The following is a 27714-nucleotide window of genomic DNA, read 5'->3' as shown; positions in this document are numbered from 1 at the left end:
AACCAGAAAGAACAATAAAAGAAAGAACAATTTAAAAAAAGGAAGAGAAAAAAAGAAGAAAAAAAACCCACACAAAAACGGAAAGCCACAAGGAGAGAGCAGAGAGCTAGAAAGCCTGAGAGTGACCAAGGGCCACCACTATCACACAGCACCCGCAGGGACAGATTACAGGGGAGTACTAAGGTTTAAAACGATTCCCAGGAGGAATGGTCCCCATAGGGCTGACATTGCTCACCTCGTCATGCCCATCCCCACCTCAGCATGACCACACAGCCAGGGAGCAGCCTGGGCTGCCCCCATGCCCCTGCCACCATGGCAAGGGTGGCAATCCCTCTGCCAAACCCCCAGACAGGGAACCCAGCCCTGTACCGCCAGCATGAAAACACACAGTTTCCTCTGCTTGTAGTGGATCGAAAACAGAGGGGATGGCTTTTGTGACAAAGCAAGGAAGGGTGGGAATAAAGACTCCTGCCCAAAGCGGAGTCCTTCAGTGACCCAAAAGACCTACCTGGCTTGCAAACTTAAAAAAGACACAAAAAACCAACACAGACATAACCCCAGAAAAATAAAGAAAGGACAAGCTCTTTTCACTACGTCATTTTAATTGCATCAACACCCAGAAATACAAAAAAAGGATACGTGCCAAAAGCCACCCATCAAAGAGCGGCATCCTTCCGTGGTGGGTCTTACTTCCACACTCCTTTCACTCAGGAAAAAAAAAAAAAAAAAAGGAAAAAATATAGAATTGCACCAGTTGATGTACAAACACAGTCTTCCCTTTTGCACATATTTGTGGATTCTGCTGCAACAAGGAAGGTGAAGCCCCAGCGCTTGCCCTGGCATTGCCAGAGAGGCTCCCTGGGAAACAAAGAGTTGTACAAACAGTATGAAGATTTTCTTACAAACTGCAGTGTTTACTGTTTTTTGGGGGTTTTTTTATATATTTTAAGTTTCAAAACTAGGTTTTGGGTCACTAATGGCTTGTAAAATCTCTTATCTACAGTGAATTTAGCACATATTTTTATTTTTAGGAATGTGTAAGGCATTTTGGTAAGTTGAATGGTAAGGTCTAGGTTGCAGACTCGTCAAACTGAAGTCCCTTCCTTTGAACTGTCCTCTTTCCCCTGGAGAAGGAAAAAAGAGGTGGGTTACTCAACTGTATCTCATCCTTATTCTCATGGCAGCTCAAGCCCCAAAGCATTTCACAAATAGGCCTAGTCCTGCCTTTTGGGCAGGGAGAACCATGAGCATAATCTCACGTGGTCCCAGGGCTTCCCAAAATCCAACCAAATCATTTCTGGCATCATTTCTTGCCTCCATTTTTAAAACACTGCCTGATGTACACTTCCCTGGGGCCTCCACCAGTGTCAAGGGGACGGATGGCCATGGCCACCAACAAGTACCGTTTCCTGAAGCTGTTCTTTCAATCTCTTCACAGTTTCTCTCTCTTTGGCCAGTTGGTCCTGGGCAACCTTCAGTAGCTCCTGTAGTTTAGCTGCTGCCTGACCCAGGTCCTTTGTTAATTTTTTTTCTTTGTCAAGTCTTTCCTACATGGGAGTCAAAAGAAGGCATCTGCCTGAGCCTCTCTTTTACATCTGGTGACCTTCCCCCTTCCAAAACATCCCAGGTCACCTCAGGTCTGCATCAAGCTGCCTCAGTAGCCACAAGCCAGAGGAGCACCCAGTTCCCTCCTCAGCAGAGAGACCAGGCATCATCCCTGGTGATGACCAGTTACAAGCTCACTCTGGCATCTAATCTGGAGATGCCATGGGCTGAGACCTCATGGTAACTGGACAGTAACCCAGTACATGAAAAGCCCAGGCTGTGAGAGTGTTTGCTCAGGGCATCGCACTTATCTTGGCCAAGATGGATGCAGTGGCTGTGACTTGCAGCCTGCTGTCCTTCAGCCATGGTGGAGCTCTCAGCCACCTCCCTGCAGGGTAACCATCGATCTTGCCCCACCCTCCTCAGAAATGATAAATCATGCTTGAACATGACTTTTGCTGTCCTGGCACAGCCAAATCACCTTGAGATGCTGGGCCTCCTCCATGTCCGAAGCTGCTGCGTTTTCAGTCAGTCTCAGTTTTTCCAGCTCTGCTTGCAATGTGCGTGCCGAGCTCTGGGCCTGGAGGGGGACACATACTACTCAGTAAGCACAGAAGCCAACAGTGGCAGGCACGTCCCACATCATGCTCTGTACAACCTGAGTCCCCTGTGGGTGTGCCCTTGGTAAAGAGTTAGGTTGTACAGCCGCCGTCAGCTGGACACTGAACCTAGTGCATTGCTTCTGCTGATCCAGCTTCCACCAGGAAGATGGTGTTTCTCGCCAGGAGCAGCATGAAACCCAGCTAGAGCCCTTAACCCTCAAGGCAAAGAGCTGGCAAGACATGGGGGGACTGGGAGAGGGGCACTGTGAAGGGCGAGTGTTGCCACATGCTGCTGTAAGGGAATGCAGACAGTGATGGGGAAAAACCTTCAAATTAATTCTTGGGCTTCTTTAATAGCCGGGAACCCATAAAGGCTTTGCAAACCTTTGTATCCTCCTTGCCCACACCTACCTCCTCTAGCTCCCGTGCCAGCTTTTGCCGCAGCACTTGCTCCTTCTCCACCAGCATTTTGTTTTGCTCCAGCTGGGTTTTCAGCTGTGTTGAGAAAAGGGGAAAACGCTCAGAAATAAAATTTTAAAATTACTCAAGAAATGAGCTAGCAGGGACATCACCAAGAAAGCTGGGCTTAGACAGAAGAAATAAAAATGGAAGCTTTCCCTAGGACATCAAAGGGCAATAGGTACCAGCATCCCTCCTCAGCACAAGAGCTGGGAGGATACTGATGCCTGGGGCTTGGCTTTGCAGTGCCAAATTTTGCTTGCTCCTCAGCAGCTGGGACATGGGATGAGAGGCACCCCATAGGGAAGGACCTGCCTGGCAGGTCCCCATGCCTGGGAGAAGGCTTCACAGTTAACAGGATTACAGGAGAAAGACAGAGCCCAACTTGTGGCAGCACTGCTACTGGCAAGAGGTGTCAGCCTGAAAGGGAACAGCCACTGCTAATACCTTCAGCCCAGCTCCAGCAATTTATGGAGCCTCTGTAATCGTAATGCCCACCAGCTGGGAAGGGATCCTGGTACAACTTTGTTGGGGTGTCCCCTTCCTCCAAGGAGACCCAAGCCCCAAACCCAACAGGGCATTGTCACATGGTAATGCTGGCCCAAGGGCTTGCAGCATGCCCTGCCTGCATCCCCCTCAAATCTTGCCAGCCTGATGCCATGATGGAGGGCTCCCAAGGGGAACAACCTGGTGAAAGCCAGTTGGTGGTATGTTCCCAGTGGGAACAAGACACATGTTTGAAGGGATAGGGGGCTAGCTTTTCCCCAACACATGGCACAGGAGACAACACAGCCACGACAGCCCCAAGCAAAGCCATGTGCAGTTCTCCATGCAGTTAGAGATGGTGAGACAGGATGCTTAAGGGTCAGTGCCTCCACAGGCAGTGGTCTCACCATCCTAACCTTGAGGGGTGCAGGCTCACTTGGGTCAGCTTGTAACCTCACTACTTCTCCATCCTGTACATGGCTCTTCATCTCACTCAACTGCTGCCTGACCTGGAGGGAGGACCAGCAAGCCTGGCTCAATTACACATCTCTGTGCTGCAGCCTTTACACGACTCACAAGAACCTACAGATAAAGCCTGCCAGCTTTTTTGCTTTCACACAAGCTGAAATGTTTGGAAAATCATCTCAGTTTCTGCTACGTGCAGGACAGTGGTACCTAACCTGAGTAGCCTGAGGCACAACAGCTCCGAGGGGTGCAGAACACACACTCACGCCTCATCTGCTCTGCTTCGATCCCTTGGCACCTGTGTTTAGAATCACTGCTTGAGGGTTTGCACTAACACAGTCAAGGTATTAAATAAATCAAGGCAGGGTGGCAGGTCCCATTTTGCCATGGATCACAGCTGAGATGCCTGGGAAGGCAGTTACTTGAACACTGCCTGCCCCCCCAACTAACCCCCACACACTCCATTTACCACCAGGTCTCCATCCTGCATCACACCAGCAGTGGCAGCCAAGCTGCAAGCTGACAGTGTGCTTTGGCCAGAAGGGAAAGTTGCTGGATGAACACAAGTGTGTTCCACACTTACAACTGCCTGCCCATCTAATGAGATTAAGGCTAATGATGATCCCATGCCACATCCCCCTGGGAACAAGGGGGTGCATTAGCTCGCTGAGCGAGCTAGACAGTAGTGGATGTGAGGCTGGGAAGAGTCAGCACTCAAGAATGGGTGAGCAGCACCATGAAAACAAACTCCCAATGGTTCACAAAGTACAGATTTAAAAACTAGAGCCCTCATGGTTTTGGCAGGTCTGCTAGCTCTCTTGGCCCTATATCTCAGTTCTCTCCCTACCACTTACCTGCAGAAACTGACCCGTACACATGGGTTGCACAATCTCAGTCCTCCATCCAGAGGTGGATGGATGGATGCTTAAGGCACTCAAACCCCTGCCCCAGGGTGGTGTTGGGGTAACCAGTGTCCAGTGGTGGGGCAGTTGGGTTCTGCTACATACCAGCTTGCACAAGCCTTGCTGCTCTCCCTTTCTTCCCACCCCCATCATGAGAGAAAAGACAGAAAAATAAAAATCTCCTCCTGTGTCTCAAACATCCCCTCTGGAAGTCTAGTGCCTGGCAGCACTTCCTCCCCTGTGCCTTCCTCTCCTCCCTGAACCCACAGGAAGGGTGCTAGTCCCACAGCTGGCTTTGCAAACCAACCCCAGGCAGAGCATTGAGATGCCACCAGGGCACCTCTGGGGACCCCTCCTCACCAGTGCCAGCTCCTTGCTCTGCTTCTGCGTTTCAGTCTTTGCTGCCTCCAGCTGCTCCTGGGACTCTGATAAGAGCTGCCTCAACTGTTCAGGAGGAACAGAAAGGAAAAAAAAAGTCCTTTTATGCACTTGTTTTTGGAACCCGTTGGCCCAAGGAAGCATTTTTATGATGCAACATCTTCCGAAAGAGGTCATGATGTTATCACGTGCTGTGATAACATCACAGCTCACAGAGATGGCCATGAGACAGCTCCATCTCACCTGAGCCACAGAAATCACACAGGCTACCGAGAAGCAGTGCACAGCATCTCCATACAGATCTCCCTGACCCATCACTTTGTCCATGGATCTCCCGACTTTCAGTGTCTACAACCCAGACTGGAGTAATTACCTCCACCTGTTTTCTTCTGCTTTGCAAAGCTGCAGATCACTGGGACAGTGATCTGCATCCCAGTGATCTGCATCCCAGTGATCTTCCATCCCAGATCCCCAGGGCACTCCTCAAATCCTCAAAATGTGCATGGGTGGTAAGTCAGGGTTAGAAGAAAAATGTGGTTAAGAAGGTAACAGCCACCACACTTACAACTTCAACTTCTTTTGTGTAGTTTTGACGTTCAGAGCTGGCTGTTTGCAAGTGATTTTCCAGTTGCATTTCCAGAAGAGAGGTGTATTCCTTTAGCTGGAATAAAAGAGACAAAAGCAGGAAGAGGTTGATTGTTTGAGATCCAACACATCCCAAATATCCCATGGTCAAAGTCTGCCTTCCCCATGGCAATGGAACCAGACTCAACCCAAGCAAAGCATCTATCTGCCTGGCACCTGTGCAGACACCTTCTCCTGTACCCCAAAAACCTCACCTGATCTGTGTTCTGCAGATCTGCTTTCAACTTCTCCACCATGGCTTCAAGGGATTTCAGCTGGAAGTGTGACTAAAAGCAGAAAGCATCAGCGAAGGTCAGTGAACAGCATCTCATGTGGACAGTGAGCACCTCTGGTTCAATCAAAAACTGGCTGATGTTTCATTTCCATCTCTCCCACTTCATCCTGTACCCAAGTGTGAAAGAGACCTGATGCCAAAGTGGAGCTCTGCAGCCTGAAGAGAAGGAGCTCTTCTTCCAAGGGAGGATGAGTTCAACATGCCCAGGCCGTAAGTCGTGGAGCAAAGTAATACCTTTTGCCTGCAGGAATTCAGCTGGCTACAGTCAGGTTTCAACACCCAAGAAGCTGACACCAGACTCTGCACAAGTTTCCTACTGAAAGCGCTCTTTAGTTTGGAAGCAGCAAGGTAGACTTTCCAATGAGGTGTCATGGACTTCACTATTATGAGAAGCCAATCTTCCAAAAAAGCATGGGGTTTGCATTTAAACCCGGTTTGATTTTTGAAGAGGACTCCACAAACGCTGAAATTTTTTGAAAGGAGGAATTCATCTCTTCTCCACTGAGAGGCAGGACTGCTCTGGAACTGCTCTAGCCACCAGACATTCATCTCATCACATACACCACCAACAGCCACGTCATCTTCTGCAATCCTACACCAGCCCTCAGCAGCACTGGTGCTCCAGGAGCCAGTGACAGGCTGAGAAATCAAAGATCTCTTGTACAAGAGCTCCTCCACCTCCCTGCAGTCCCAGTTAACTTCAAAACCCCATCTGATGGAAGGGGAGAGGCAGACCATGGAAAATAGCTTCCTCTCAGTTCTGCATTCAAGAGGGAGGAGATAACATCAGTCTGCTTTGCAGAAAATGCATGGCCAGCCAAGTTTTCCCAGATGCCAACCAAGTCACAAGAGCTCATGGAACATGCTCCCCACCAACCCCTTGTGCAACAGCAGCTCTCTGGCAGCTGCTGGCTGGCTTTTTAACTAGGAAGAGCAGTACCCAGAGCTAGACAGACAGCTGGACCCTAAACTATATGCAGTACGTGACTTGGACCTCAGCTCCTTTCTCAAGGCTCAACAAGTGCCAAGGTCAATCCATGTTTTGAGAGCAAGCCAAGTGCTCCAGCAAATGAGTTGAAGGGCCCTGCATGTGCTCTCCTCCCACCTAGCAAGTGCCCAACCACGAGGGCCCAGCCTGATTTCCAAGCATCAGAGCTTGGATTACTGAAGAGGCAACATAGTCACAACTATCATGCCTGAACCGAGGAGCTGAAGCCATTCCTGCAGCTCCACTGACAGGGTCTAGGCACACACCAGGCAGAGATGTGGGATCTGGGAGGAAGACAGGTGCAGATTCTGCATGAGGTGGGATTTTTGGCAGCTGTTTTGGTGACAGGAGGAGTATATTTGGGGAGAAGAGAAAGTCCCCATGTTGTGAGGTTCAAAGTTGGCAGGAACACTTAGGGTCACCAACTGATTTTTGCCAACAGCCCCCCTTCTCCTGGAAGTCCAGCTCCAGGAACAACAAACCCAGGTATGCTGCAAACGCACCTTTTGGAGCTCCTCTTCAGAGGCTGTGAGCTTTGCTTTCCAGACCTTCTCCTCCTCCTCCACACTCTTTTGCAGGTTTCGCAGCATCCTTTCCTGTTGGCAAAGTCTCAGCTGAGCCCAGCTAACCTGAGCAGCGTCAGGGCTGGAAGCCCTGGCATACGCAAAGCCTCTCCAAGAAAAAGAATTAGATGCCTCAGGTGGGGCTGGAGGCTCCTAATTCCTATTCTGGCTCGACCACCCTGCTCATCTGTGCCACATCCCATCACCACCAGGAAGGTTTCCAACACAATTAGGCTGAAGAAGAGCTCTAGAAACTACATTTCTCCTAATCCTCTGTCTCAGTGACAAATAGTCTTCCACATGGTAGCCCCCCCAACATACCAAGGGATGCCCACACTGAGCTTATGGGCAGCCTGGGCTGCCAGGAGACATCTCAAGAGGTATTTCCAGTGGAAGGCCAACACAGCACAAAGGGCAGCAACTTACTGTCTCTGCGAGGATAGTTCTATACTGCTCACATTCTGCTTGTAAAGTGCTTTGTGTTTCCACTGCCTCTTTCAATTTAAGAGCTGAATCCTAAAAAGAGAGGGAGGGGAGAGTGAGAGAAGTGAGGAAAAGAAACACATGACCCTCCAGCACTTCCTCATCCCTCCACTTTCCAGCCCCTTCACTTACCAGGGGCTCTGTTGTAGTCACTTGCTGCTTTAGCACACGCATAGTCTTCTCCGTAAACTCTTGTAGCCATGTATCATAATCCTGAGTTTGAAATAAAAAGAACAAGGAAGAAAGAGGATGCTTAGACATCTCTCCTTCCCATGTGGTGGAGGCTCTGTGAGGGTCTGAGAAAACCTGTGCCCACCTGCTGTGAGGACAGAGTAACTCCAGGAAGGGCAGAGAGCAGAGTCTGCTTAGTTCGTGTCTGGAATGCATTCAGCTGTTGAGCCAGCTCTTCCTGTAAGAGACAAATTGTCATGGGATGGAGGTCTTGGGCACCTGTCAGCCAGGCTGCCAACACTGCTCCTGCTTTTCTGTGCCTACAGGGGTGAGCCAGCACAGGAAACCAGTCAACACAGAAAACTGCTGACACCAGGAACTATGAAAACATCACTTCCAGTTCACCCATCTACTTGGTTCCCCAGCCATAACAGGAAGCAGGGATACCCAGCCCTCAAGACAAACTTTGGAGAAGCTGGCAGGAGGGTTGGATCAGCACTGCTCCTAAGAGGAGGCAGGCAACCCAAGGGCAAGCATGTCTAGTGGCTTCTGTTCCAACACCAGCATCACTGCCAGAGAAAAATGCCAGGCTCACCTTTGCTTTTGTAGCAGCAAGTAGTTTTTCCTCGCACACCTTCTCCACCATGGTCAATGCTTCCATTGCTTTCCAGTTCTTTTCGCGAAGGTCCTGCGGAGACCACAGAGGGCAATAAGCCACAATTCATGCCAAAGGTCACAAACTTGCTTGTTGGCACTGAGGAGGATTTCAAAGCCTGCACTTAGGAAACTCGGCAGCAGTCCATCGGTTTGTTCAAGAGTCTTCCATCCCACTGCCCACATGCATCCCTTTTCCCTCCATCTTCACAGAAGCTTTGATGCACCGCATCGCTCAGGAAGTGGCCTTGAAAGAGCAGGGCAGAGCTGGAAGGGGGCAGGAGCTCCACAAGCACCCTCTGCCTGGAGAAGACACAGGCCAAGTGGAGGGATGTAAAGTGGCCTCCACCTAACCAATACCACTTTACAGTAGAGGGAGAAGGAGCGCAGGAGCAGTGAGACATGAGGGAGCCTGCTCAAGGATTGCCTTGGCCCTGCCACATAGAATCTCTCTGGCTTACCAGGTCCTAAACCTCCCAAGAGAACAGGGGACAGACATATTACCCCGGGAGCCCATCACCTGCTACAGCACATCAGCTCCAGCTACACAGGCCACCGGGGTGTTTCCTGCTCTTCAGCAGACAAGGCAACGCCTCCAGTGCTCTGTGGGGCTGGAAGAGCCTCTGATTGCACCAGAGAGCCATCAGTAGATGACTATGACAGACTGTTGTTCACTCACGTACATTGTTTTTCATCTTTTGTTGCTCCACTGCCTCTCGCAGCTCTGTGGCTTCCCTTTCCAAAGATGAAAGCTGGTTTGTGTTCTCCTGGAGTCTGGAATGGCAGGATGCAGGAGTGAGTCTCAGGATCCATCTCCCTCCTGGGTAGCAAGCTCCTGAGATAGCCCTTCCTATCCCGGTCTGCTCCGGGATCTACATACAGCAGGATGGAGAGGGAGCAGGACTGAAAACCACAGCCAATGCAATACCGGAGTAGGATCTAGTTTTCTACCATCTTATGAGCAATAACAAAAAAGCAATTAGCTGTCTGGCTGTACACACACTAAAAGAGGAAGAAGAAAAGTGATCCAAAAGCCAAAACTGAGATTGCTCCTACCCACAGCTTGTTAGGCTGAGGTAGCCCACAGCTCTGCATTTTGGAAGTATCATCCTAGTGTTCTGAGTAACCATAAATCAGGGCTGCCAACTAGACACCAGAGAGCCTGCATCGTCCCTCCACTTCCACAGATCCCACATCTGCCCTGAAGGGACCCTCAGCTTGAGCAAACCAAGGAAGGTTCAGATCCTTGACAAGAACTATGTAAGTCTCTTGGCGTCCCAGGACAACTGAACCACTGCATTCCTTTATAGGAATGCTGGATGTTTGCTGGCAATGCGGGCAGCTGAGAAATCCTGCCCCCATTGCAAAGCCTGAGCCTTCTCAGAGGTGCCCAGCACATGGACAAGGAGCAAAAGGCACAAGTTGTGAACAAGTTGTAAACTTCATTTAAATGCCAGGAAACCTTTCTGCACCAGGGGTTGGGGAAGAGGTTATCAAATACTGGAACAGGGACCCAGAGAAGTGGTGAATCTCCATCCTTGGAGATACCTGGAAATATTTTCAAAAAGCTTACTCTGGTTAGCCCAGCCTTGAGCAGGGATTTGGATCAGAGACATTCCATACCCAGGACCAACACCACCAGAACCTCCTATTCTGTAAGACTAGTCAGAATCCATGTGCTTGCCAGCAATTCAGTCCCACTTCAGAATGGACTGGCTGTTACTTGGGGGCAGTGCTAGAGCCAATAAATATTTTAAACAGCACTATTGGTCAGGATTGACCTTGATTTCCCAGCTTGTCAGTCCCCAAGCCTGACTGGAAGGCAGGAAGCCCTCACCCACAGGCTCAGTGCTTGAGGAAGTCTGGGGCACACAGACAGCAAGCTGGAGGTGCCATAGCAGTCTCCATGTGCAGCCAGACCCACCTTGACCGCAGCTGCTTCATTTCTGCTTCATTGGCTGCCTGGAAGAGAGAAAGCACTTCTGTTACCTGCCCATGGCACATGATGCAGGTCAATCCTTTCTCTGGCATTCCAGAGGCACTGTGTAAGCAGCATAACCCACTCCCTTCCTCCCACCCCAATTAAATGAGCACATAACCTGCAAGTCTCTGTCTTTTTCTGCCCCACTCATCTGGCCTGCCTCCAGCAGAGCTTCAATGGATTTGATCCTCTCCAGAAGCTTCGTATTGTCCAAACTGGCATCCTGCAGTTTCCCTTTCACATTGTCCAACTCCAGCAACTTACTTTTAACCTCTGCTTCGGAGCTCAGCAGCTTGGCCTGCAGCTCTGTTGGAGGAAAGGATGAGAAACATGGTAGGGTAGATGCAAACAAACCTGGAGACTCCCCACCCTGCCCTGCCCAAGCAGAATCTTAGCCAAAGAAGCCTTGGCTGTGGATGCTTTTAGAAGGCACAGAAAGGGGAGGCAGGGACACAGGACAGCACAGGAGAGAGGCACTGGAGTAACATCCTAGGATAGAACTATGGACCAGCCCATATCTTGCTCACATCAATACTAGGCAGCCTAAATTGGACCAGCTCCACCAAGCACCCAGCTCTGAAAGCTCCCAGTCTGCCCCAAAGCTCTCCCCATGCCAATCCCAGTTCCTCACCAGCAATGCTCTGCTGCTGTCCTTTGGCCTTTTCTGCGTCTGCTAACAAGCTTTTGTAGCTGGTCTGGGTTTTGCGGAGTTCATCACTGACTTCATCCAGCCTCTTCTGCAGCATTACCTCCACCTCCTGTTGGGAAGCCTGCATGGTAGGAAGAGGTTTCCCATAGTGTAACAGATACCCCAGGCAATTTGAAGCAAAGCTCCACATGTCACATAATGTTATTTTTAAGCCATACTTTAGGGGATTTAAATCATCCTTTCCCCACATTCCCCCTGTGCATGATGCATCTTGCCTCGTGCTCACATTTTGTCATTTGCTAGCCCTCAAACTGGGAAGCAGACAATACCCAAATGTCTTGGTTCTGGGTCAAGACCACCCTCCCCTCTAGAAACCTAAGCTCTGAAAAACCTCTTAAAACCCCGGTCCAAACACACTGCCCCAGCCCAGCAGAGAGAGGTGCTTAACAGGACAGAGACACCCAACCACACGTTTCCACACATGGAGGAATTTTCTGTGTGGTTTGGGCCAGGGAATACTTTTTTTTTCCATCTTAGAAAGCAGCAAGGAAGAGGCCTGGCCAAGACAGGCATTTTGAGGGGGAAGGCAGGGGAGAAGGATGACACAGCTCTGCAGGTACAGATTGCACCCTTGCAGATGGAGAAACATTGTTTTGCATCGAGGGGACAGAGAAAGGTAAACCAGCAGGATGGTCTCTGTCCAAGTAATGCTTCCAGCGCACCAAGAAAGCAGGACTTCTCTGTTTTTTGAGGATTTGACTCTGTATTCTCAGCTCAGAGATCTAGGTGTTACTGTGTTACATTCTCCCCCGCATTTTAAACACGTCCTTGACTTCAAAGTCTTCCAGGTAGTATGATTTATTTAATTAGTATCAAGGTGTTGCAGCAAGCTGACAGAAGTTCTGGAGAAGTTCTCCTAAAAGCATGTCTAGGAGCTAGTGTTTTGAGCCAGGAAGGTGGCTTCTGCCTTCACACCAGCTGCATGTCCACATCATCCCCCTTGCCTGCAAAAGCAGCTGGGGCCAAATGCAGCCCACTAAAAAGAGATGTGCACAGAAAAAAATAAAAGCAAGGATATCAAAGGACCCTTGTTATAGGAACACCTCTACAAAACTATTTTGGTATGTGAAGACAAAGGTCTCCTTCACCACAGCCCCTTCCTAAAGAAGCCAGAGCAATTCAGAGACCACAGCACATGCCCGAGGGACATATCACATTCCTTACTCTGCTACCCTGGGATTAATGGTCCCAGCATCCACTTCAGCAGCATCCCAGCAAGAGCACTGTTAACCCCTCCCGAAGATGTGAGTACATGTGAGTACAGCCTGGCTGCCTGCAACATACCACTGTGTGCTCAGAGGTCTACTTGGGAGGTGTCCTTTTAACACCCCTAAACACCCCAGACCCAGCCACAACAAAAAAAGCCACAAGCTCTATCTCCTGCACCAGGGAGGGAGAACAATAGGGTTAAAAACATCTGAGTTTCAAGAGAGCACCCATAGAAGAAGGGCTTCAAGATCATGCTCCCTGGGCTCTGCTCATCATGCAAGGCATCACACTGGTGTGCAAGGCGCACACTGAATGTGACAAACTAATGGGGGAGAAAGCAATTAGGAAGCCTGCAAGGCAGCTTCTTTCCCAAACATGGACATTCATCTCCCTCCTAGCTCCTCCCGTGGCCAAGTCCACAGATCCCATGCAAGTTAGCCACCTGCCCATCTCTGTGAGGGGAGCGGGTTTGCTGGCGCCTGCCTGACCTGCAGCTGCTTGTTCTGCTTCTCCAAAGCCGCCGCTTTGATCTCCCAGCTCTTCCTCTGCTGCTCCTCTTGCTGCAGCACCTCTGATTTCTCAGACAGCTCTCTCATCAGCTTGTTGCATTCCTGCCGTAACTTGGCCAGCTCAGCATTTTGCCTGCATCAACAGAAGCAGGGTTATTTTAGCCACTCAAGGGCCACTCAAGCCTCTCGGATGTTGCTTAGGGGGGAACACATCCTTCTGTGGGCATCATACAGGACTTGAAACACCTCAACAGTTTTGCTTGCCTATTTCTAGGACATGCCTGGTCCTTCAGGGAAGAGTCTGAAAGAGCTGTCAAATCACTTTAGAAAAGCTGCATTTCAGTCAGGGGAGACATTCCTTTCTTATGAAGTAGAGGACATGAGGATCTGTCTTACCCAGACACAAGAGGAAGTACTACAAGCAGCTGGAGTCTGCTCTGTAATTATTTGACCTCTGTTAATCACCAGTCATTTCAGACTTCCTACAAAAAGGAGTGTGAAATTCTTCTACCTAGCTCCTTTTTTTTCTGCACACACTGGGCTGGTCTCTGTTCTCTGCAGCATCACTCCCATCAAAGAGCCAGCTGCATTTCTTCTCAATGCTGTAGTATGAGAGTATGAGCTTCCCTATGGGGGAATAGTGCCACAGTGCCTTCTGGTCCCCTCTCCCACCTCCAGTGCCTGTTGGCTCTAGCATCAGCACAGGTGACCCCGACGCAGAGACGGATCCCCCCACCCATCCATTTGGGAAGAACATCCTTGTTTCCCCTGGTAGCCCCCCAAAAGTCATTTGGCAAGCTCTTCCTCCCTCATTACCTCCTCTACCTCCAGCTAGTTGGGGTGCCTGTAGAAGCACCTTTGAGAAAGGGGGTGGCCATGCCCGATGGTCAGCCAACCCCAGGGTTTGCCAGAGGGCAGTCCCAGGTTCTGCCCCTAACTCCAGCCTTACTTGCTTTCCATTTGGCTGGTGGCCTGGTTGAGGGCGTCCCTCAGGATGGAATTCTCCTGCTGCAGGCGAGCCAGCTGTGTGTTGGGGCCATTCTCCAGCTGTTCCTGCAGGGTCCGGATCTAGAGGAGCCCAACAGGGGTTAATGCCACCACTGGCCACTTCACTGTCCTTGTTGAAGCCCATGAGATGAGCAAGAGGGACTGGCAAAGCCGGAGGGTGTCTACTGATGCTGACAGCCCCCAGGGACATGACATCCCATGAGATTGCTCCATGAGCCTCTTTTCCCTCGACCACCATGGTCCAGGAACATCACAGGATCTCGCCCCCCCAGAGGCTCTTGTCCCTTCACACAGCTCAGTCTTCTCCCAAAGACCACACATCTGGCACCAGAAGCCACCTGGCAGACAAAGGAGGAAGCTTCAGAGCACAGCATGGGGCTCACCTTGACCTGGAGCTGCTGCGTTTCGTTGACATGGTCCTGGTAGCTGGCCTGCATGCGTGCCTGCACTGCCGCGATCTCCCGCTCACGGGTCAGCAGCTGCTCCTTCAGCTTGCCCTCTGCAGCCGCCGCCTTGGCCCGCTCGGCTGCCAGGTCCTTCGAGCAAAGAAGTCACCCAGTTAGTTCTCAGAGTATGGGTTTCCCCATTTTAAGGGGATGCAAAACCAGTGGCCTCCTAGCTCAGAAGACTAAAAAGTTTAGCACTTTCACTGGTGCCCCCGTGCCCAGGTATGTTTAGCACTTACACTTCCTCCTGCATTTTGTTTTGGGCTCTGTGGCCACTGGATGCCACTGTTGTTCCATATTGGGCCAGCTAAGAGAAAGGAGTAAGACAGCCTGGAATTTTATTCCCTACCCACCTCCCTCCCCCAGGATCAATAACATCACATAACATTTGGGACAAAGCAGGAAAATTATACAGATGGAACTTGCCAGCCACCAAGTTCAGCATGGTGGGGGTCTGTTCTGCTTTCAACACCCAAAAGAGGTGGAGGCAGGGGTCTGAGTAAGGAAAGGGCACTGTAGATAGGATCCTGCTCCTTACAAAGGCACCTTCTCAGCTCAGGGGATCTGGGCAGAGATGAGAAGGGATTTGCTTTTCTCCCTGAAGCAGAAGAAAGCTGCAATCTCTTAAGGGAAGGGTTTTCCCCTGTTTCCCTTATGGTTGCCAAAGGGCACTACCCTGCAGTTCTTCGGGCTGGTGGGGATCTCCTCCCCTTTTGGGGAAGAAAACAGCAAACAGGTGAAGAGCCCAAAGAGCCCCAGGGCTTCACCTGCAAGGGGGATGAGATGTGGAGAGTAGCAGGCTTATGGTGAGCCATCATGAACACAGCCCACCCCAGGGATGCCAGGAGAGCCGCACAGTGCTTACCTTGCTCAGCTCCCGCAGCTTGTTTCTGGCAGCAGCTGCATCCTCCTGCTCGGCTGAGAGTTGCTTCTCCTTCTCTTCCAGCTGGCGTTTCAGGACAGCAACCGGGTCACCCTTCTGAGTGGCCTGCCAGCATGGAGTGGCACATCAGAGGGGATGACCACCTTCAGACCCATACCCTCCTCTGCACACACACAAGATTCTGCTCTCTGCTCCAGGGGAGAATTCAGGTCTGGTCTACAAGGGGCCAGCCTGCCCAAAACTGGGGTGTCTTCCCTCCCCTCCCACCTTCTGAGACTCGGCAGAGCCCTGGCAGAAGGTGGTCACAATGGCACTGGTAGCCCTACCGTGTGCCAGGTGTCCATGATGCCCATTTTCTCCGTCAAGATCTCGATGAGCTGCTGGGCCTCACCCTCACTGAACACCATGCTGCTGACAGTGGACATGAGTGTCTTGTAGGGCAGGTAGAGGGGCCCATCTGAATCCGTAGGTGCTAGGGAGGAGAGAGGAGGGGTTGGGACTGCTGGGGACAGATGCAGAGATATAGTATCATTTCAGTTGGCTTCAACCCCACAACTGCCATGTCAAACCATCAACCACCCAGATTTCCACAGTCATGTTTGATGCTTCTCTAAGTGAAAGCAGTATGAAAAGTGCTGGAGATGATACCACACATGTGCTTCTTGAGCCAGCTGCTACCTCTGCCTGGCTCTGCTACTGGTCCCAGCACACTCCTATCACCCACCAACAAACTGTTTCTCAGCAGGAGCTGGGTATGCTTTGTCAACGCCAGGGAGCACAGATTGTTGGGCATTAGAAGCTGGACTGCACCACAATACAACCTTGCTGAAGGATGTCACCCCATGCAGTGGTGGCAGTGATGCAGAATGCATCCCATCTTTCACCAGGCAAGTTTGCTCCAGCTCTTTGCTAGGGGTAAAACATGACTCCAACCCTTCCCCTACCCCTCTGCTAACCTGGGAAAGCCAAGAAGCATCAGGGACCATAATGCTGTTGTAGAACATGCACATGGTCACAATGGATAAAGGGTGGTGGGCAGTGGTTTAGGAGTTACCACACTGTGTTGGAGCAGAGTTTCTTCTGCAGCCCCCAGAGAGGAGCCTATGCTGGTGCAGGTTCATCCTGAAGGACTACAGCCCATGGAAGGCCTCATACTGGAGCAGGGAAAGCTGTGAGGAGGAAGGAGCTATGGAAAGGGCTATTATTAACTGATCACAGTCTCCATCCCCCTGCACCACTCAGGGAGGGGAGTTAGAGAAGTCAGAAGGGAAGGAGTGAAGTTGAGCCTGGGAGTGAGGGTAGGGGGGGAAAGTATTGTTTTAATTTTGTCTTTGTTCTGATCTATTTTAATTGGAAATAAATCAGTTTTCTGCAAGTCGAGTCTGTTTTGCCAGTGACAGTAATTGCTAAGTGATCTCCCTGTCTTTATCTTGACTCATGAGCTTCCTCTTCTTATTTTTTCCCCATCCTGTTGAGGCGTGAGAGTACAGCTGGGTGGGCTTCTGGCAGCCAGCCACAGTCAACCCACCACAGCACCAGAGTGGCAGAGCCGCTCCCGGCTTCTGGCTACCAGAAGCCCTCCTGGCTTCTGATATGGCAGCACTAACCCTGGCAGCAGCAGAGTTTGTCTCACCAGCCACAGCCACTTCCCAGCAGTGCAACCAGGGCCCAACGCTTGGCTCACACTTTACTCAGGTTGGCAACTGCATGGATGCAGGACAGCACATCGCATTCCCTGGCTCAGTCCCACTGGGTGGAGGGACCCACACAAAGCAAAACTCTGCCCATCTCCCAGTAGTGTCATGCAATGAAGCCTTGCAAAGGCAGGCACAATGCAAACCCCATCTTGCGGATGGCACGCAGAGCCTGGGCAGCCTGCCAAGCTGTGGCACAAGGAAGCCTATGCTGACACTGAGCCCACGTAAAGAGTCGAAAACCTTGTGCCTTGCTGAGGAAGCAACGAAACAAGAACCAGCCATGTGGCAAAGCTGCCATGGGAAAGCACAGCAGGACAAGGGCTCTGAAGAGCCACTTCTTCCACCCAAGGGGACTTAGGTGAAACAAAATACACAAGAGAAAAATACCACAAGCTGCTCTCGTCAGGTTTGCCATCTGTTTCAGTGCTGAGCATGTGTCTTTGAACACTTTGAACACCAATTGTTATCTGCCACAGGATAATTTGTTGCTTTTGCCTTTGAAGAGGAGAGACCACAGCTTGCCAAAGGCTGCCCACAAGACCTTGGTCAAACTGCAGTCAGCTTCAGGGTGCAAATACTGCTGAGAGCTTTCCTTTGAAAAATCCCACAGGACCAGCTAAGACAACACTCTTGGCTTTTAGGACATGCAGGATTGGCACTTCATCCCCAAGGGAATCTATGTCTGAAGCAGCCAGAAAAACTCCGATCTTAACAAATGCTAGAATTTCATTTCCCATTCACACTCTCTTAGCTGTTACAGCTTGGATTTAGGGCCACGTTTTTCAGTGCATCCATGTATTCCAGTGTTAAGAGAAGTGCATCCATGGATGCACACAATAAACCAGTCACCTTTAGTTTTCCCAACATCATCACTGCAATACCCTCCAGAAGCAGTTTCTCAAATCCTTTCAAACTACATCACTATGTGGAGATGGCCTTTACTAAAACTCTTTCCTCAGAAGAGCAGATACAAGGGTTTTAACCCAATCTTATAAACCAGCAGCTGCAAATGTCCTGCTGAGAAACAGGTTCTCTTCCAATATGTGGATGTGGAAACTGCCAGGTTACACCGCAACCTAGGTTTGTACATGCTGCAAAAGGTTAGCAAGAAGGGATGTGGTTTTATTTGGTAGGTTTTTTGGGGTTTGTTGGGGTTTTTTTGTAAATAAAGAAATGAAACACCACATCACATCTTTGAGAACACCCGAGAGATTTCTCCCATGTGTCCACATGGGAACACTTCTACAGGTCTGAAAGCATGCATATTTTTAGCGCCAAAAATAAATCCCAAACTGTTCCCATTGGTACAATGAGAGGTAAGAATCCAGCTACAGAGCTGATTTCCCCCTCCCTACACCTATTTATAAGCTGGAGAGTTCAGGACCACCTCTTTTAATCTCTTCTATCTCCGAGTCAATCAAGTGAGGCATGATTGATGATGGGCAAGTTTTCCCTTCCCTGTGACATATCCAAAGTAATTTCCTTCTAATTACCCTATGATCAATCCCCTGCAGTATAAAATCCCATCAATTCTCTCTCCTTGAAGAATCCTTTTTCACCTCCACTGAAGAACAAGGAAACTCTAGCAGTGACCCAATTCCACGTAGAACTGTGGTACAGATCCTCTGTGCTTTTAATAATCACGGGTGTGTGGGGAAAACACCTCATCTTGGCTTTCCACCCAGATGTCCAGCACCTTGGCAGCTGTCCCTCTCCACGATGGGTACATGCACCTCCTGTTCATTCCCATGTGCAGATCTGCTGAGACCCACAACACAACAGCAAATCCAAAAAGAACCTGTAACTCTCCAACCTGTGTGCAGGACCAAGGAGCTAAACACCAACTAGAGGTACCTGATCAGGAGGCAACACATTGCAGAGTGAAAATAAGTCAATAAACTCTTGACTTCAACTTTACTTCCCCCCAGAGAGAATGATAGTCCAGTATAGGCTTTTTTAGTCCACCTATCCCAAGGTGCACATGGCCCATCTCATCAGAGACAGCCTTTCTACAGCTGTCCTGTTACCAGTGCTGAAGAATCACAAAATCATAGAATGATTTGGGGAAGGGACCTTAAAGATCTTCTAGTTCCAACCCCCAGGCCATGGGGTCAAGAATGAAGAGATCTCAGAATGGGACAGACCTGTTTTAACAGCATCAAGATACCCTGGCGGCTTACTCGATGGGGATATACGAAGAGGAATTTGGCCTTACCTGGCTCACTCTTCTTCTTGGATGCAGCCTTCTTCTTGACAGGTCCATCATGCTTCTGCTCCTCATGGGTCGGAAGAGCATCGGTTTTCTTGATGGTGACAGGGTTGACAGGAGCACTTTGCTGTGTGCCAACTGGTGGCACAGCCACAACAGGCACCTCCTTAGGCATCACCTCCAGGACAGGAGAACTTCTGGGGACACTGACAGGAGATGAAGCCAACATCAGGCTAGAAGCAGGCTCTACCTTTGCCACCTTCTTCTCCTTCTTCCTCTTCTCCTTAGGTGACAGAACAGGTTTCTCCTTTTCCTGGGGGACAACTGACACTGTTGCAATTGGAAACTCCACTGTTAAAGGCTCAGGCACCACAGCAGCTTCAAGAACCACATCTTTGGGAGGGTCTGTCACTTCCTGAGTCATCTGCTGCTCTGGGATCTTTCCATTAGGTTTCTCTTCCTTTTTCTTTGCTTTTCCTTTCTTCTCAACAGATTTCTCTTTTTTCTTCTTCTCCATTTTCTGCTGCTGGGTCTTCTCAAGCTCTTTGCGTTGCTTGGCCAAGGCTTCCTCATAAGATGTCTCCTTCATGGAGAAGGTGGACACCAGGAAGATCCCAATGGCTGATATCACCATAAAACCTCCGAAGACCACAACACCCAGCGTCTGAGGGTCATACACATCCATCCTGCCTTATTCTTCTGTGCCTGCAAGACACCAGAACAACAGATAGGAGTGGGGCGGGTGTGGCGGAGGAAAGAAATGCAATGGCCTCCCTGAGCAGGGAGTTTCACATGGACGTTTGTGCCTCCAAATGGCACTGTGCACTGAAAAGACAAACAGTCAAGATTCACACAACTGAAGGTGACCTGCCTACACACCCCCAAGTTTGTGCTCCTCTGTTGCATTGCCCATGCACAGCAGTCCGGTTGTACCCCAGTGATTGAACTCCACTGGCTGCAGCGACCTCCAGAAGAATCAAAGAGGAGGAATTAAAAAACAGGGATGCAATCAGAGACAGCCACAAGCCTCATTCCATGTCCAACGGGATGGTTTTGCATGACCCTAGGCAATACCTGCAGCAGTAAGAGAGCCCACTTTCAGACTGTTTGGTGCAGGTTGGCCAAGATCTGGGCTTTTCCTGGAGCAACTGGCTTTCTCATTGAACCCAGATGCATATCCAGGTCTCAGCTTTGAAATAAAATATCCCCCTGGAAGGAGAAATTATGTACAGGAGAGTTTTCTCCAGCTTTGCAGCAGCCCTTCCCTTCTCTCTTTGCCACCTGCACCCTGTGGCACTGCTTACTTCTGCCCAGCCTGGCAGGGAGGATGCACATTGACCGCATCCCACTAGGTAGCTGCTCCCAGCTCCGACTGATGAGAACCACCCCAGCAACAATGCTGTGTGCATGGCCACCACACACAGGATCAAGCCACAACCATTTTTACCAGTAAAAGTCTTAAGTTCAAGCTAACAAAAGAAGTCAAGCCTGGTCATTAATTAATTCATCTTCCAAAGAGATTTCTGCAGGAAGAAGTGAAACTTGCAAAGGGAGTACTGGATATGGTGCTTCTCTTTCCACCTCTGCTATTAGCTGGCAAGAAAATCGGGCACAGGGGTTTCTCATCTGGCAATTCTCATCCTCCTCGCCAATTTCTCCACCTGTATAACACATGGAGCATCAACAGAGACCATACTGCCTGGTCTGAGATCTGGCAAGCAGGGTGCAGCCACACCTGGAGAAAGATGCGATTACCTCCACTCTTCTTAATGGCTAATTGAACCCTGTCCTAGTTTCAAAACCAATTGCTGCTGTCCAATGCATGTGTTTCATCCATCAGGTCATCACTTTCATGTGGCAATAAGGTGGCTCATGAGCTCCCAGATGATGGTGTCAGTTAATCTACAAAGGGGCACTTTCCAGGAGTTGCAAAGGCTCTGGTTTCTCGTCATTGTGACCCAAAACACAATGAGCAAAATGCAGAAAGTCCTCGGGTATCAGAAATTCTCATCCTGCTTACCTGTAGTCATTATCAAATTTCCTCTTTTGTGGGTTGAGGAAAGAGGGAGGGGCTGGAAAGGGAGGAGGCAAAAATTAAAATAAAACTAAGGAGATCAGCATCTTTTCAAACTGCAGTGATTGCAGGGAGACACCTCAGAGGCTCTTCCTTTCTAACACCTGGAGCAGTGAACTTGCAGCTGCGTCTGCAGTTCAAAGCTGCTCCTGCAGCAAGGTGGGGACAATGCAATGAAAAACTCACCTCCAACACCTGACCAGAGGGTGCAGAGCTGGAAGGAACTGCAAAGCACCCATCTCCCACTGGAGAAGGACACCTAGGGAAGGATGTTCTAACCAGCAGCCCAGTTCTCCCTGCCCACCTCTCCAAACATCCCAGGCAAAACGGGAGAGAGAAGCTGCCAGGCAGGAGGGCTGTCAGCACCAGCTGGAACCAGCTTTCCCTGTCAGGGCCAATTTGCTACCCCACAGCACCACTCGAGATCCCAGCTGATACTACAGGCATCATTATTTCACATCTACCCTGGCCATTTCATACTTAAATGGCCTGAGCCCACTCTATCCCAGCACAACTGGTGCTAAGTCACTGCCTTCTGACTAGTAGCATCGCTTTGGGATGATCCCAACAGACAGATTATTCCTAACCCACGGAATTAAAAGGACTTGGATTTCCTCTCCCTGGCAGTAAATAAAATGTAGGGCTGGAGAACACATACCCACAATCTTGTGTTGGGCTTACGGCTATACCAAAGCACCCAGGAGCTGTTTTAGGTGCAGAACAAGGCAACCTGCATTCCTCACCCAGCAACTCAAACACATCAGTAACATTAAACCCTTCCTGACCTTACACTGCCACAGCTTCATATATAGATAAAAATCTGCTGCTTCAGCTTAGGGCAAGAGCATCCCCAATGCTGGCAAATGCACTCCAACCCCACCAGCTGGTACTGCCACCCTCAAAATGGTGGGAATAGAGGGAAAAATCCAAACCTCCACTACAGAGGATGGGTGAAAGGACACAGCACTGGAGCCCTCTGCCTGCCCCACACCTTCCAAGGATGAACCCTAGAAGCCCCACACTCCCTCTCCCCTGCAAGCACCCTTACCCAGCCCCATCAGCTGCAGTAAAAGCTGCCTGTACCTTGCCTCCTCTCCAGCTTTACAGTCAGGGTGAGATAAGGATGCAGATTAGAGCTGAAGTCCTCCCTAGCTGAACAAAACCACCCCAACAATCTTCTCCAAACCAATACCGGAAAAAAGCAGCCAAGAGCACTAGACAGAGGAGCTGTGAACCTGCAGAAGAGCCATGGCAGCAGCCAGAGCTCCTGAAAGCAGCTGAGATGCTTAAAGCAGCTGAGATACTCTCAGGGGCCATCCAAGCTCCCACCTCTGGACCAGAGAAACTCCGTGCAGGTGTGCCAGGAGAATATCCACAGTGAAGAGTGAGAGATGCCAACTGGGCAGCAATCACTCTCAGCAGCACTATCATGGCAAACTTTGGTCCTGTCTCAACACTAATGCCCTGCAGCCTGCAGCACTGGGCTGGTCCTGTCAGACCCAGTGCTGACTCCAAGGAGCAAGTTCTACCTGTAGAGTTCCTCCTGCGGTCGAGACTTGGCACGACTAGCTCAGCAGCTTGTTCAGGGAAGAGCCTATCTCTCCAATGATGTGAAGACAGCAGCAGGCTGTACACAACCACAACACACTTAAATCAAATAGGCTGGCCTTGGCATTTTGGGGATAAAGAAAAGTCTTTGTCTGGGAACTTACCGAAGCATAGATGCAAGAAGCGTTTATGCCACAGCATTAGCATCAGGAGTGAAGCTCTGCTGTGGCATTTCCTGACCTTGCCACCTTTGTCCTTTGAAGTGCTGAAAGTCTGCTCCTGGATTTGCACAGCAAGACAGCAGTCCCCTTTACAAGCAACATGGCAGGTGTGCGCGCACCTTGCCCTTCCGCGGGAAAGCCCTCCTTGCTTCCTACCTGCACAAAGCCTTAGCCAGGACATGGCAAAACAGGGCACCAAAGGTACCACTGCTTGTCTGCTTGAAGACGCCTAAGGGCAGTCTCACGTGTTCAGTCTGACAGCCAAAATTTGAAGAGGCTCGAAGACTTCAGCATCCTCCCTTCTGTAACTTCTGGTCCTCCATGGGACTTTGCACTCACAATGGCATTTTTCAATCTGACGCCCAGATTGTTCTGGGAGAGGGTTGTGCCTAAGGGGTGCACAGACACCACCAGTTACCAGAGTCCATGCTCAAAAAATTGCGCAACATTGAGCGCATACGCCTCCATGAAGTTTTTGAGCAGAATCATCCTCTGCTCCTTCCCCAGCCAAATCAATGGAAATCATCAAATATTTCCATGTGCAAACTCCCTTCCCAAAATAGCTTGTCCAGATAAAGTTTTTCACCACCACAAGAACAGGAATATGCTGGACAACTGGTATTTCACTTGGCTTTGTCACGTAAAGGAGCCGGCCGAAATGCTGTGCTCCAACTCTTCCATTCCTGGGGCTTTTGCTTGTTATCCATCAAATTTCCCAACATCCCAGATAACAGCCCAAGAGATCTGACCTCCCTCGCCTCCCTGCATGTGCTATCACCTCTATTTGACCTGAGCAAAAGTCGAACTTGCCTTCAGGAAGCTAAACAAGTAAAGTAAAGGACTCGGCCTTGCTGGTTTTTGAGCACCAAATAACTTCCAGGATGAACCAACCCACAGACACGTGACATGACAGCACCAGGGCCATGCTCAGTGTCTCGTGGTCACATTTGTCACTGACAGCTAAGAGTCAAAAACCAGGCTAGAACCTTGCCACCTATTCAGCCTTTCTTTCCCTCTGCAATCACACATGAAATCCATAGGAATTCAGTATCTTTGTGACCCAGCCCTCCACCAACCCTGGTTTAAATCAGCCAGGCCAAGTGTCAGGTGGGCAGGAGTAAAGGAAGAGACAGGTTGTGCAGTAACTACAGGAACCTTATTTCTTTTCACAGCCAAAGGAAAATCTATGTTTTCTCCTCCTGGTCTTGATAGGTGTGGCAGCTGAGAAAAGACACTCTTTGCAAGCAGGACACTGTTCCTCTAGCAACCCAAAACTTGCGCTTCACCATGGTGTCAAGGTGGCATCTCAGGTTAGAGCAATACACAAGAGGTAATGAGGGGGCAGAGGGCAGGGAAAGAGACATGGGTTCTGCATAGCCCACAGCAATGCCTGACAACATGTTAAGCACCTGCAGCTCTCTTTCCAGCAGATTTAAAAAAAGGAGGGAAAGGGCAAGGAAGAGGGAACTGGGAGGCATAATCCTGTGAACAGCAAGGCAATCCAGCAGCAGGAGAAACAACAGCGCTGCCAGCAGATAAAAAACAATCACCAGATACTTCTCCTAGAGTTTCTCTCTGCCCTGCTGCAATAAATTGAAAACTAAAAACGAGCAGATCCTGCCCACGTCCCCAGCAGCCTCTGTTTAAATAAATTTTCTGTGTGACTGTGCACTTGCAGGCTCCCGGCAGCATGTGTTACTCTACACAGCAACTCCGGATTAGCCAATCCTCAACAGTTATAGCTCAACTTAATTGAACGTGTCTTAGTGCTCCATTAGCTCTTGCAGCAGCAGCCAGCTGCCAGCTGGCTTGTGCTTGCCAGCAGTGCTTGGCAGTGCTGCCAGCTCCCTTCCTAAGCCTCAGAGTGAAAAAACAGGCAGAAAATACATATATATATACATATATATACATACACACACACACATATGTATTTAGGAGAAGAGCATAACAGAACCATAATACAGCTGCAGTTTGACTACTCTCTGAGGAAGCTATTAAAAATTTTCTCTCCCCTCTCTGACCCAAAGCAGCTGGCCCTCATCAGCTTCTCCTTGGGGCTCACTTTCCAGGTAGCCCCAACTCCTTCCAGCCATTTCCCGATGATGCAGGTGAGCAGAAGCCACTGTCATTGCTTCAGTGAAGGGTAGAGCTGACATTCCAGGCGTGGAGGTTTCTCGGTGGCGTCCAGCCACGTGTTCAGCACACGCTCTCCCCCTGGACTGCTTCCCCAACGGGCGAGGAGTGGGGCATTCCGTCGGCAGACCCGCGGGAAGCCTGGTGATGTCCAGGTTGGAAAGACTCCAGGGTGGGGGCGAGGGGTCTCCGCCTATGGGGTCGACGCCACTCTCCAAAAGCTCGGGGACCCCGCACTGCCGGGGGTTTCCCGGTGCCAGGAGAGTTTTGTTGAGGGGGGCTTAGTTAAGAGAAAAAAATAAACAAGGACAACGGCCCGAGCGCCGTGACCTTCTGTAACCGCGATTATCAGATTAATGCATGTCATCGCGCCGGCGCTGGGGCAGGGCCGGCGCTGCTCGGGGGCCGAGGGCGGCGCGGGGCCCGGACCTCGCCTCCCCGCTCCCCGACTGCGCACGCCGCCATTCCGCGCAGCCCTGGCCACGCCGCGGGCCATTCATCTACCCGGCCCTCTGCAGACGTGGCCGGACCCCGAGCCCGGGATCCCACCTTCCTCCCTGCCCTGCTTCCCCGCAGGACACCCCTCCGCGCCGGGAGCGGCGGGGCTGCAGGTCGGGGGGGAGGTCCTCACCCCGCTCCACGACTGCTGGCTACTGGGGATGGGGGAAGCGCCGGGCGGGGGGTCCCGCTCGCAGCGCGGGGCAGACGGAGAGGAGTCGTGGAAGAAGTGGCAGGGGAAGGGGCTGAGGGAAGGGCTGCCCCTACCCACCCGTACTGGGGTCGCGATCCCTCCTCGCTGCCGCAGACGTGTGGAGTCGTGGCACTTTCCGCCGCTGTCTCGCCGGGCTCGGCCGCCGCGTCCCGCCCCGCCGCTCCGCGCCGCGGGGCCCACTCAGCGTGGCGGGGCGGGACGGGGCGGGGCGGGGGCGCGGGGTCGCCGTCTCTCCCTCGCCGCTGCCCGCCGCGGAGCCGTACGGTTGGAGCGGGCGTCGGGAGGAGGTGGGCTGGGGAGGGGATACCGAGCGCCCCGGGCCCGGGGAGCCCCGCGGACCTTTGCCCCCGGGCTGAGCTGCCAGGGTTCGGCCTGCGCAGGCGGTGGCTGCCCGCCGGCCTTTGCTGAGGATGTCAGCGTCATCCCTGAGCCATAGCGGGAAGAGGATGGTTGGGGAATTCGAGGACTTCTCAGGAAGGATTGGGGGTGCTGCTCCACGCTGGGACCCTCCTCAAGGGCTGGGTGTGGGCACCACTGAAGCAGATTGGACCCGAAAGATGGCTGCTCCCGGCAGGAGCCTTTTTTTCAAGGTTTGCAAATGCTGTGTGGGTAAACAGCGCTGGGACTGGTCCATCATCCACCAGCTTGTGGGTCCCAGGACAGGGAGAAAACCGTGCCCCCGATAGCCAGTGCCACTCCGTATGGTGGCTGAACTCTCGGTACATGCCCTCTGTGTGGCTCGTTTCACATCAGAACCATTAGGCTGAACCATTGGAGAAGGGCATCCTCAGGAGATGCTGCACGTTATTGTATTTCAGTGGCCAGACCTTCTCAGGGGGTGGCAACTGAGGCTGCTGTCAGCGGTGTTCCTGCAATTTACATCAGCTGCCACCAGATCCTTGCCCCTTGCACAGAGAACAAGCCATGCTATTGAGGCCAGGCTGGGGAGGGCAGCAGGTCCTGCCCACAGCCTGGTACATCTTGACACAATGGCAAGGGGAGAATAACTTACTCTTTCATGCAGGCTGATGTGATGGAAGAAGAGGAAAAATATGCTAATGGAGATACATTTCAACTAATTATGGTCATATGGCTTCTGCAGAGGAACCTGAAATAGGCACAAATACTTCTCAGCACTAATGAGAACTTGGAGGCTCTTTTGGGTTTTCTACAAGCTTTTCAATAGGCTGTAGGCAAAGTAGGCAGGGCAGGGCAGGGCTCACCACTTTGGCCTGGACCTAGGTTGGGAAGACCGATGATGGCTATGACGCCTCCAGGCAAAGGCACAACGGTTTGGGATCCAGCTCTGCCCCAGTCCACCTAGGATCATCAGCTTATTAAACTCACCAAGGACCTTCTCCAAACCAAAGCACTTTGAAGGAGGAATGCAGGACAGCACTGAAGTCCTAAGCACTGCAGACCTCTGTTTCCCTGGCTACAGCCAGGCACCCTTCCCAGCCACCCGCCTTGCAATGAGCATCCTTGGGGGCTAGGGCTGTTTTCTCATGCCTGCTGGACATAAGAGACATGGGACTGGGCTCTTCTGAGCTCTCTTAGCAAAGCACCATCTACTTCATTTTTTGCTGGGGCAGGGACTGGCATGCAGTGCCCCAGCCAAGCACCCGGGGCATGGGGAGCTGGGCTCACTCTTACAATCTCCAGCCAAATGAATAATTGAGTGTCTGTTTCAGCACGGAACAAGAGCAAGGACAGAGCAAGGGACATGTCTGTGGGGAAATGCACAGCATGAGGTGAAACCC

The 27714-nt window shown here is 51.0% G+C and overlaps 1 protein-coding gene across 5 annotated transcripts; it reads right to left on the bottom strand.

Moving 5' to 3' along the window:
* Positions 1–590: 590 nt before the first annotated feature.
* RRBP1 (ribosome binding protein 1) lies at positions 591–26128 on the bottom strand. 5 transcript variants are annotated; one of them, XM_032683028.1, is made up of 23 exons: positions 26012–26128; positions 19273–19971; positions 15687–15862; positions 15343–15465; positions 14415–14567; positions 13973–14091; positions 13003–13156; positions 11228–11366; positions 10715–10902; positions 10540–10577; positions 9299–9389; positions 8557–8649; positions 8107–8199; positions 7923–8003; positions 7734–7823; positions 7248–7340; positions 5677–5748; positions 5403–5498; positions 4820–4903; positions 2559–2642; positions 2027–2125; positions 1404–1547; positions 591–1124 (listed from the first exon to the last, which is right to left on the bottom strand). In XM_032683028.1, the coding sequence occupies exons 2-23, from the start codon at positions 19949–19951 to the stop codon at positions 1086–1088; spliced, it is 2928 nt and encodes a 975-aa protein (XP_032538919.1). In that variant the 5' UTR covers positions 19952–19971; positions 26012–26128; the 3' UTR covers positions 591–1085. The 5 variants fall into 5 exon arrangements, with proteins under 5 accessions (XP_032538919.1, XP_032538921.1, XP_032538922.1 ...); XM_032683030.1 differs by having other exon boundaries at positions 15687–15859; XM_032683031.1 differs by having other exon boundaries at positions 15687–15832.
* Positions 26129–27714: the final 1586 nt, after the last annotated feature.

Source organism: Chiroxiphia lanceolata, chromosome 3 (genome assembly GCF_009829145.1).
Source record: "Chiroxiphia lanceolata isolate bChiLan1 chromosome 3, bChiLan1.pri, whole genome shotgun sequence".
In the NCBI taxonomy this organism is placed as follows: domain Eukaryota; kingdom Metazoa; phylum Chordata; class Aves; order Passeriformes; family Pipridae; genus Chiroxiphia; species Chiroxiphia lanceolata.
Note: the sequence above shows the minus strand (reverse complement) of the source record. Positions and strands in the feature narration are given on the sequence as shown.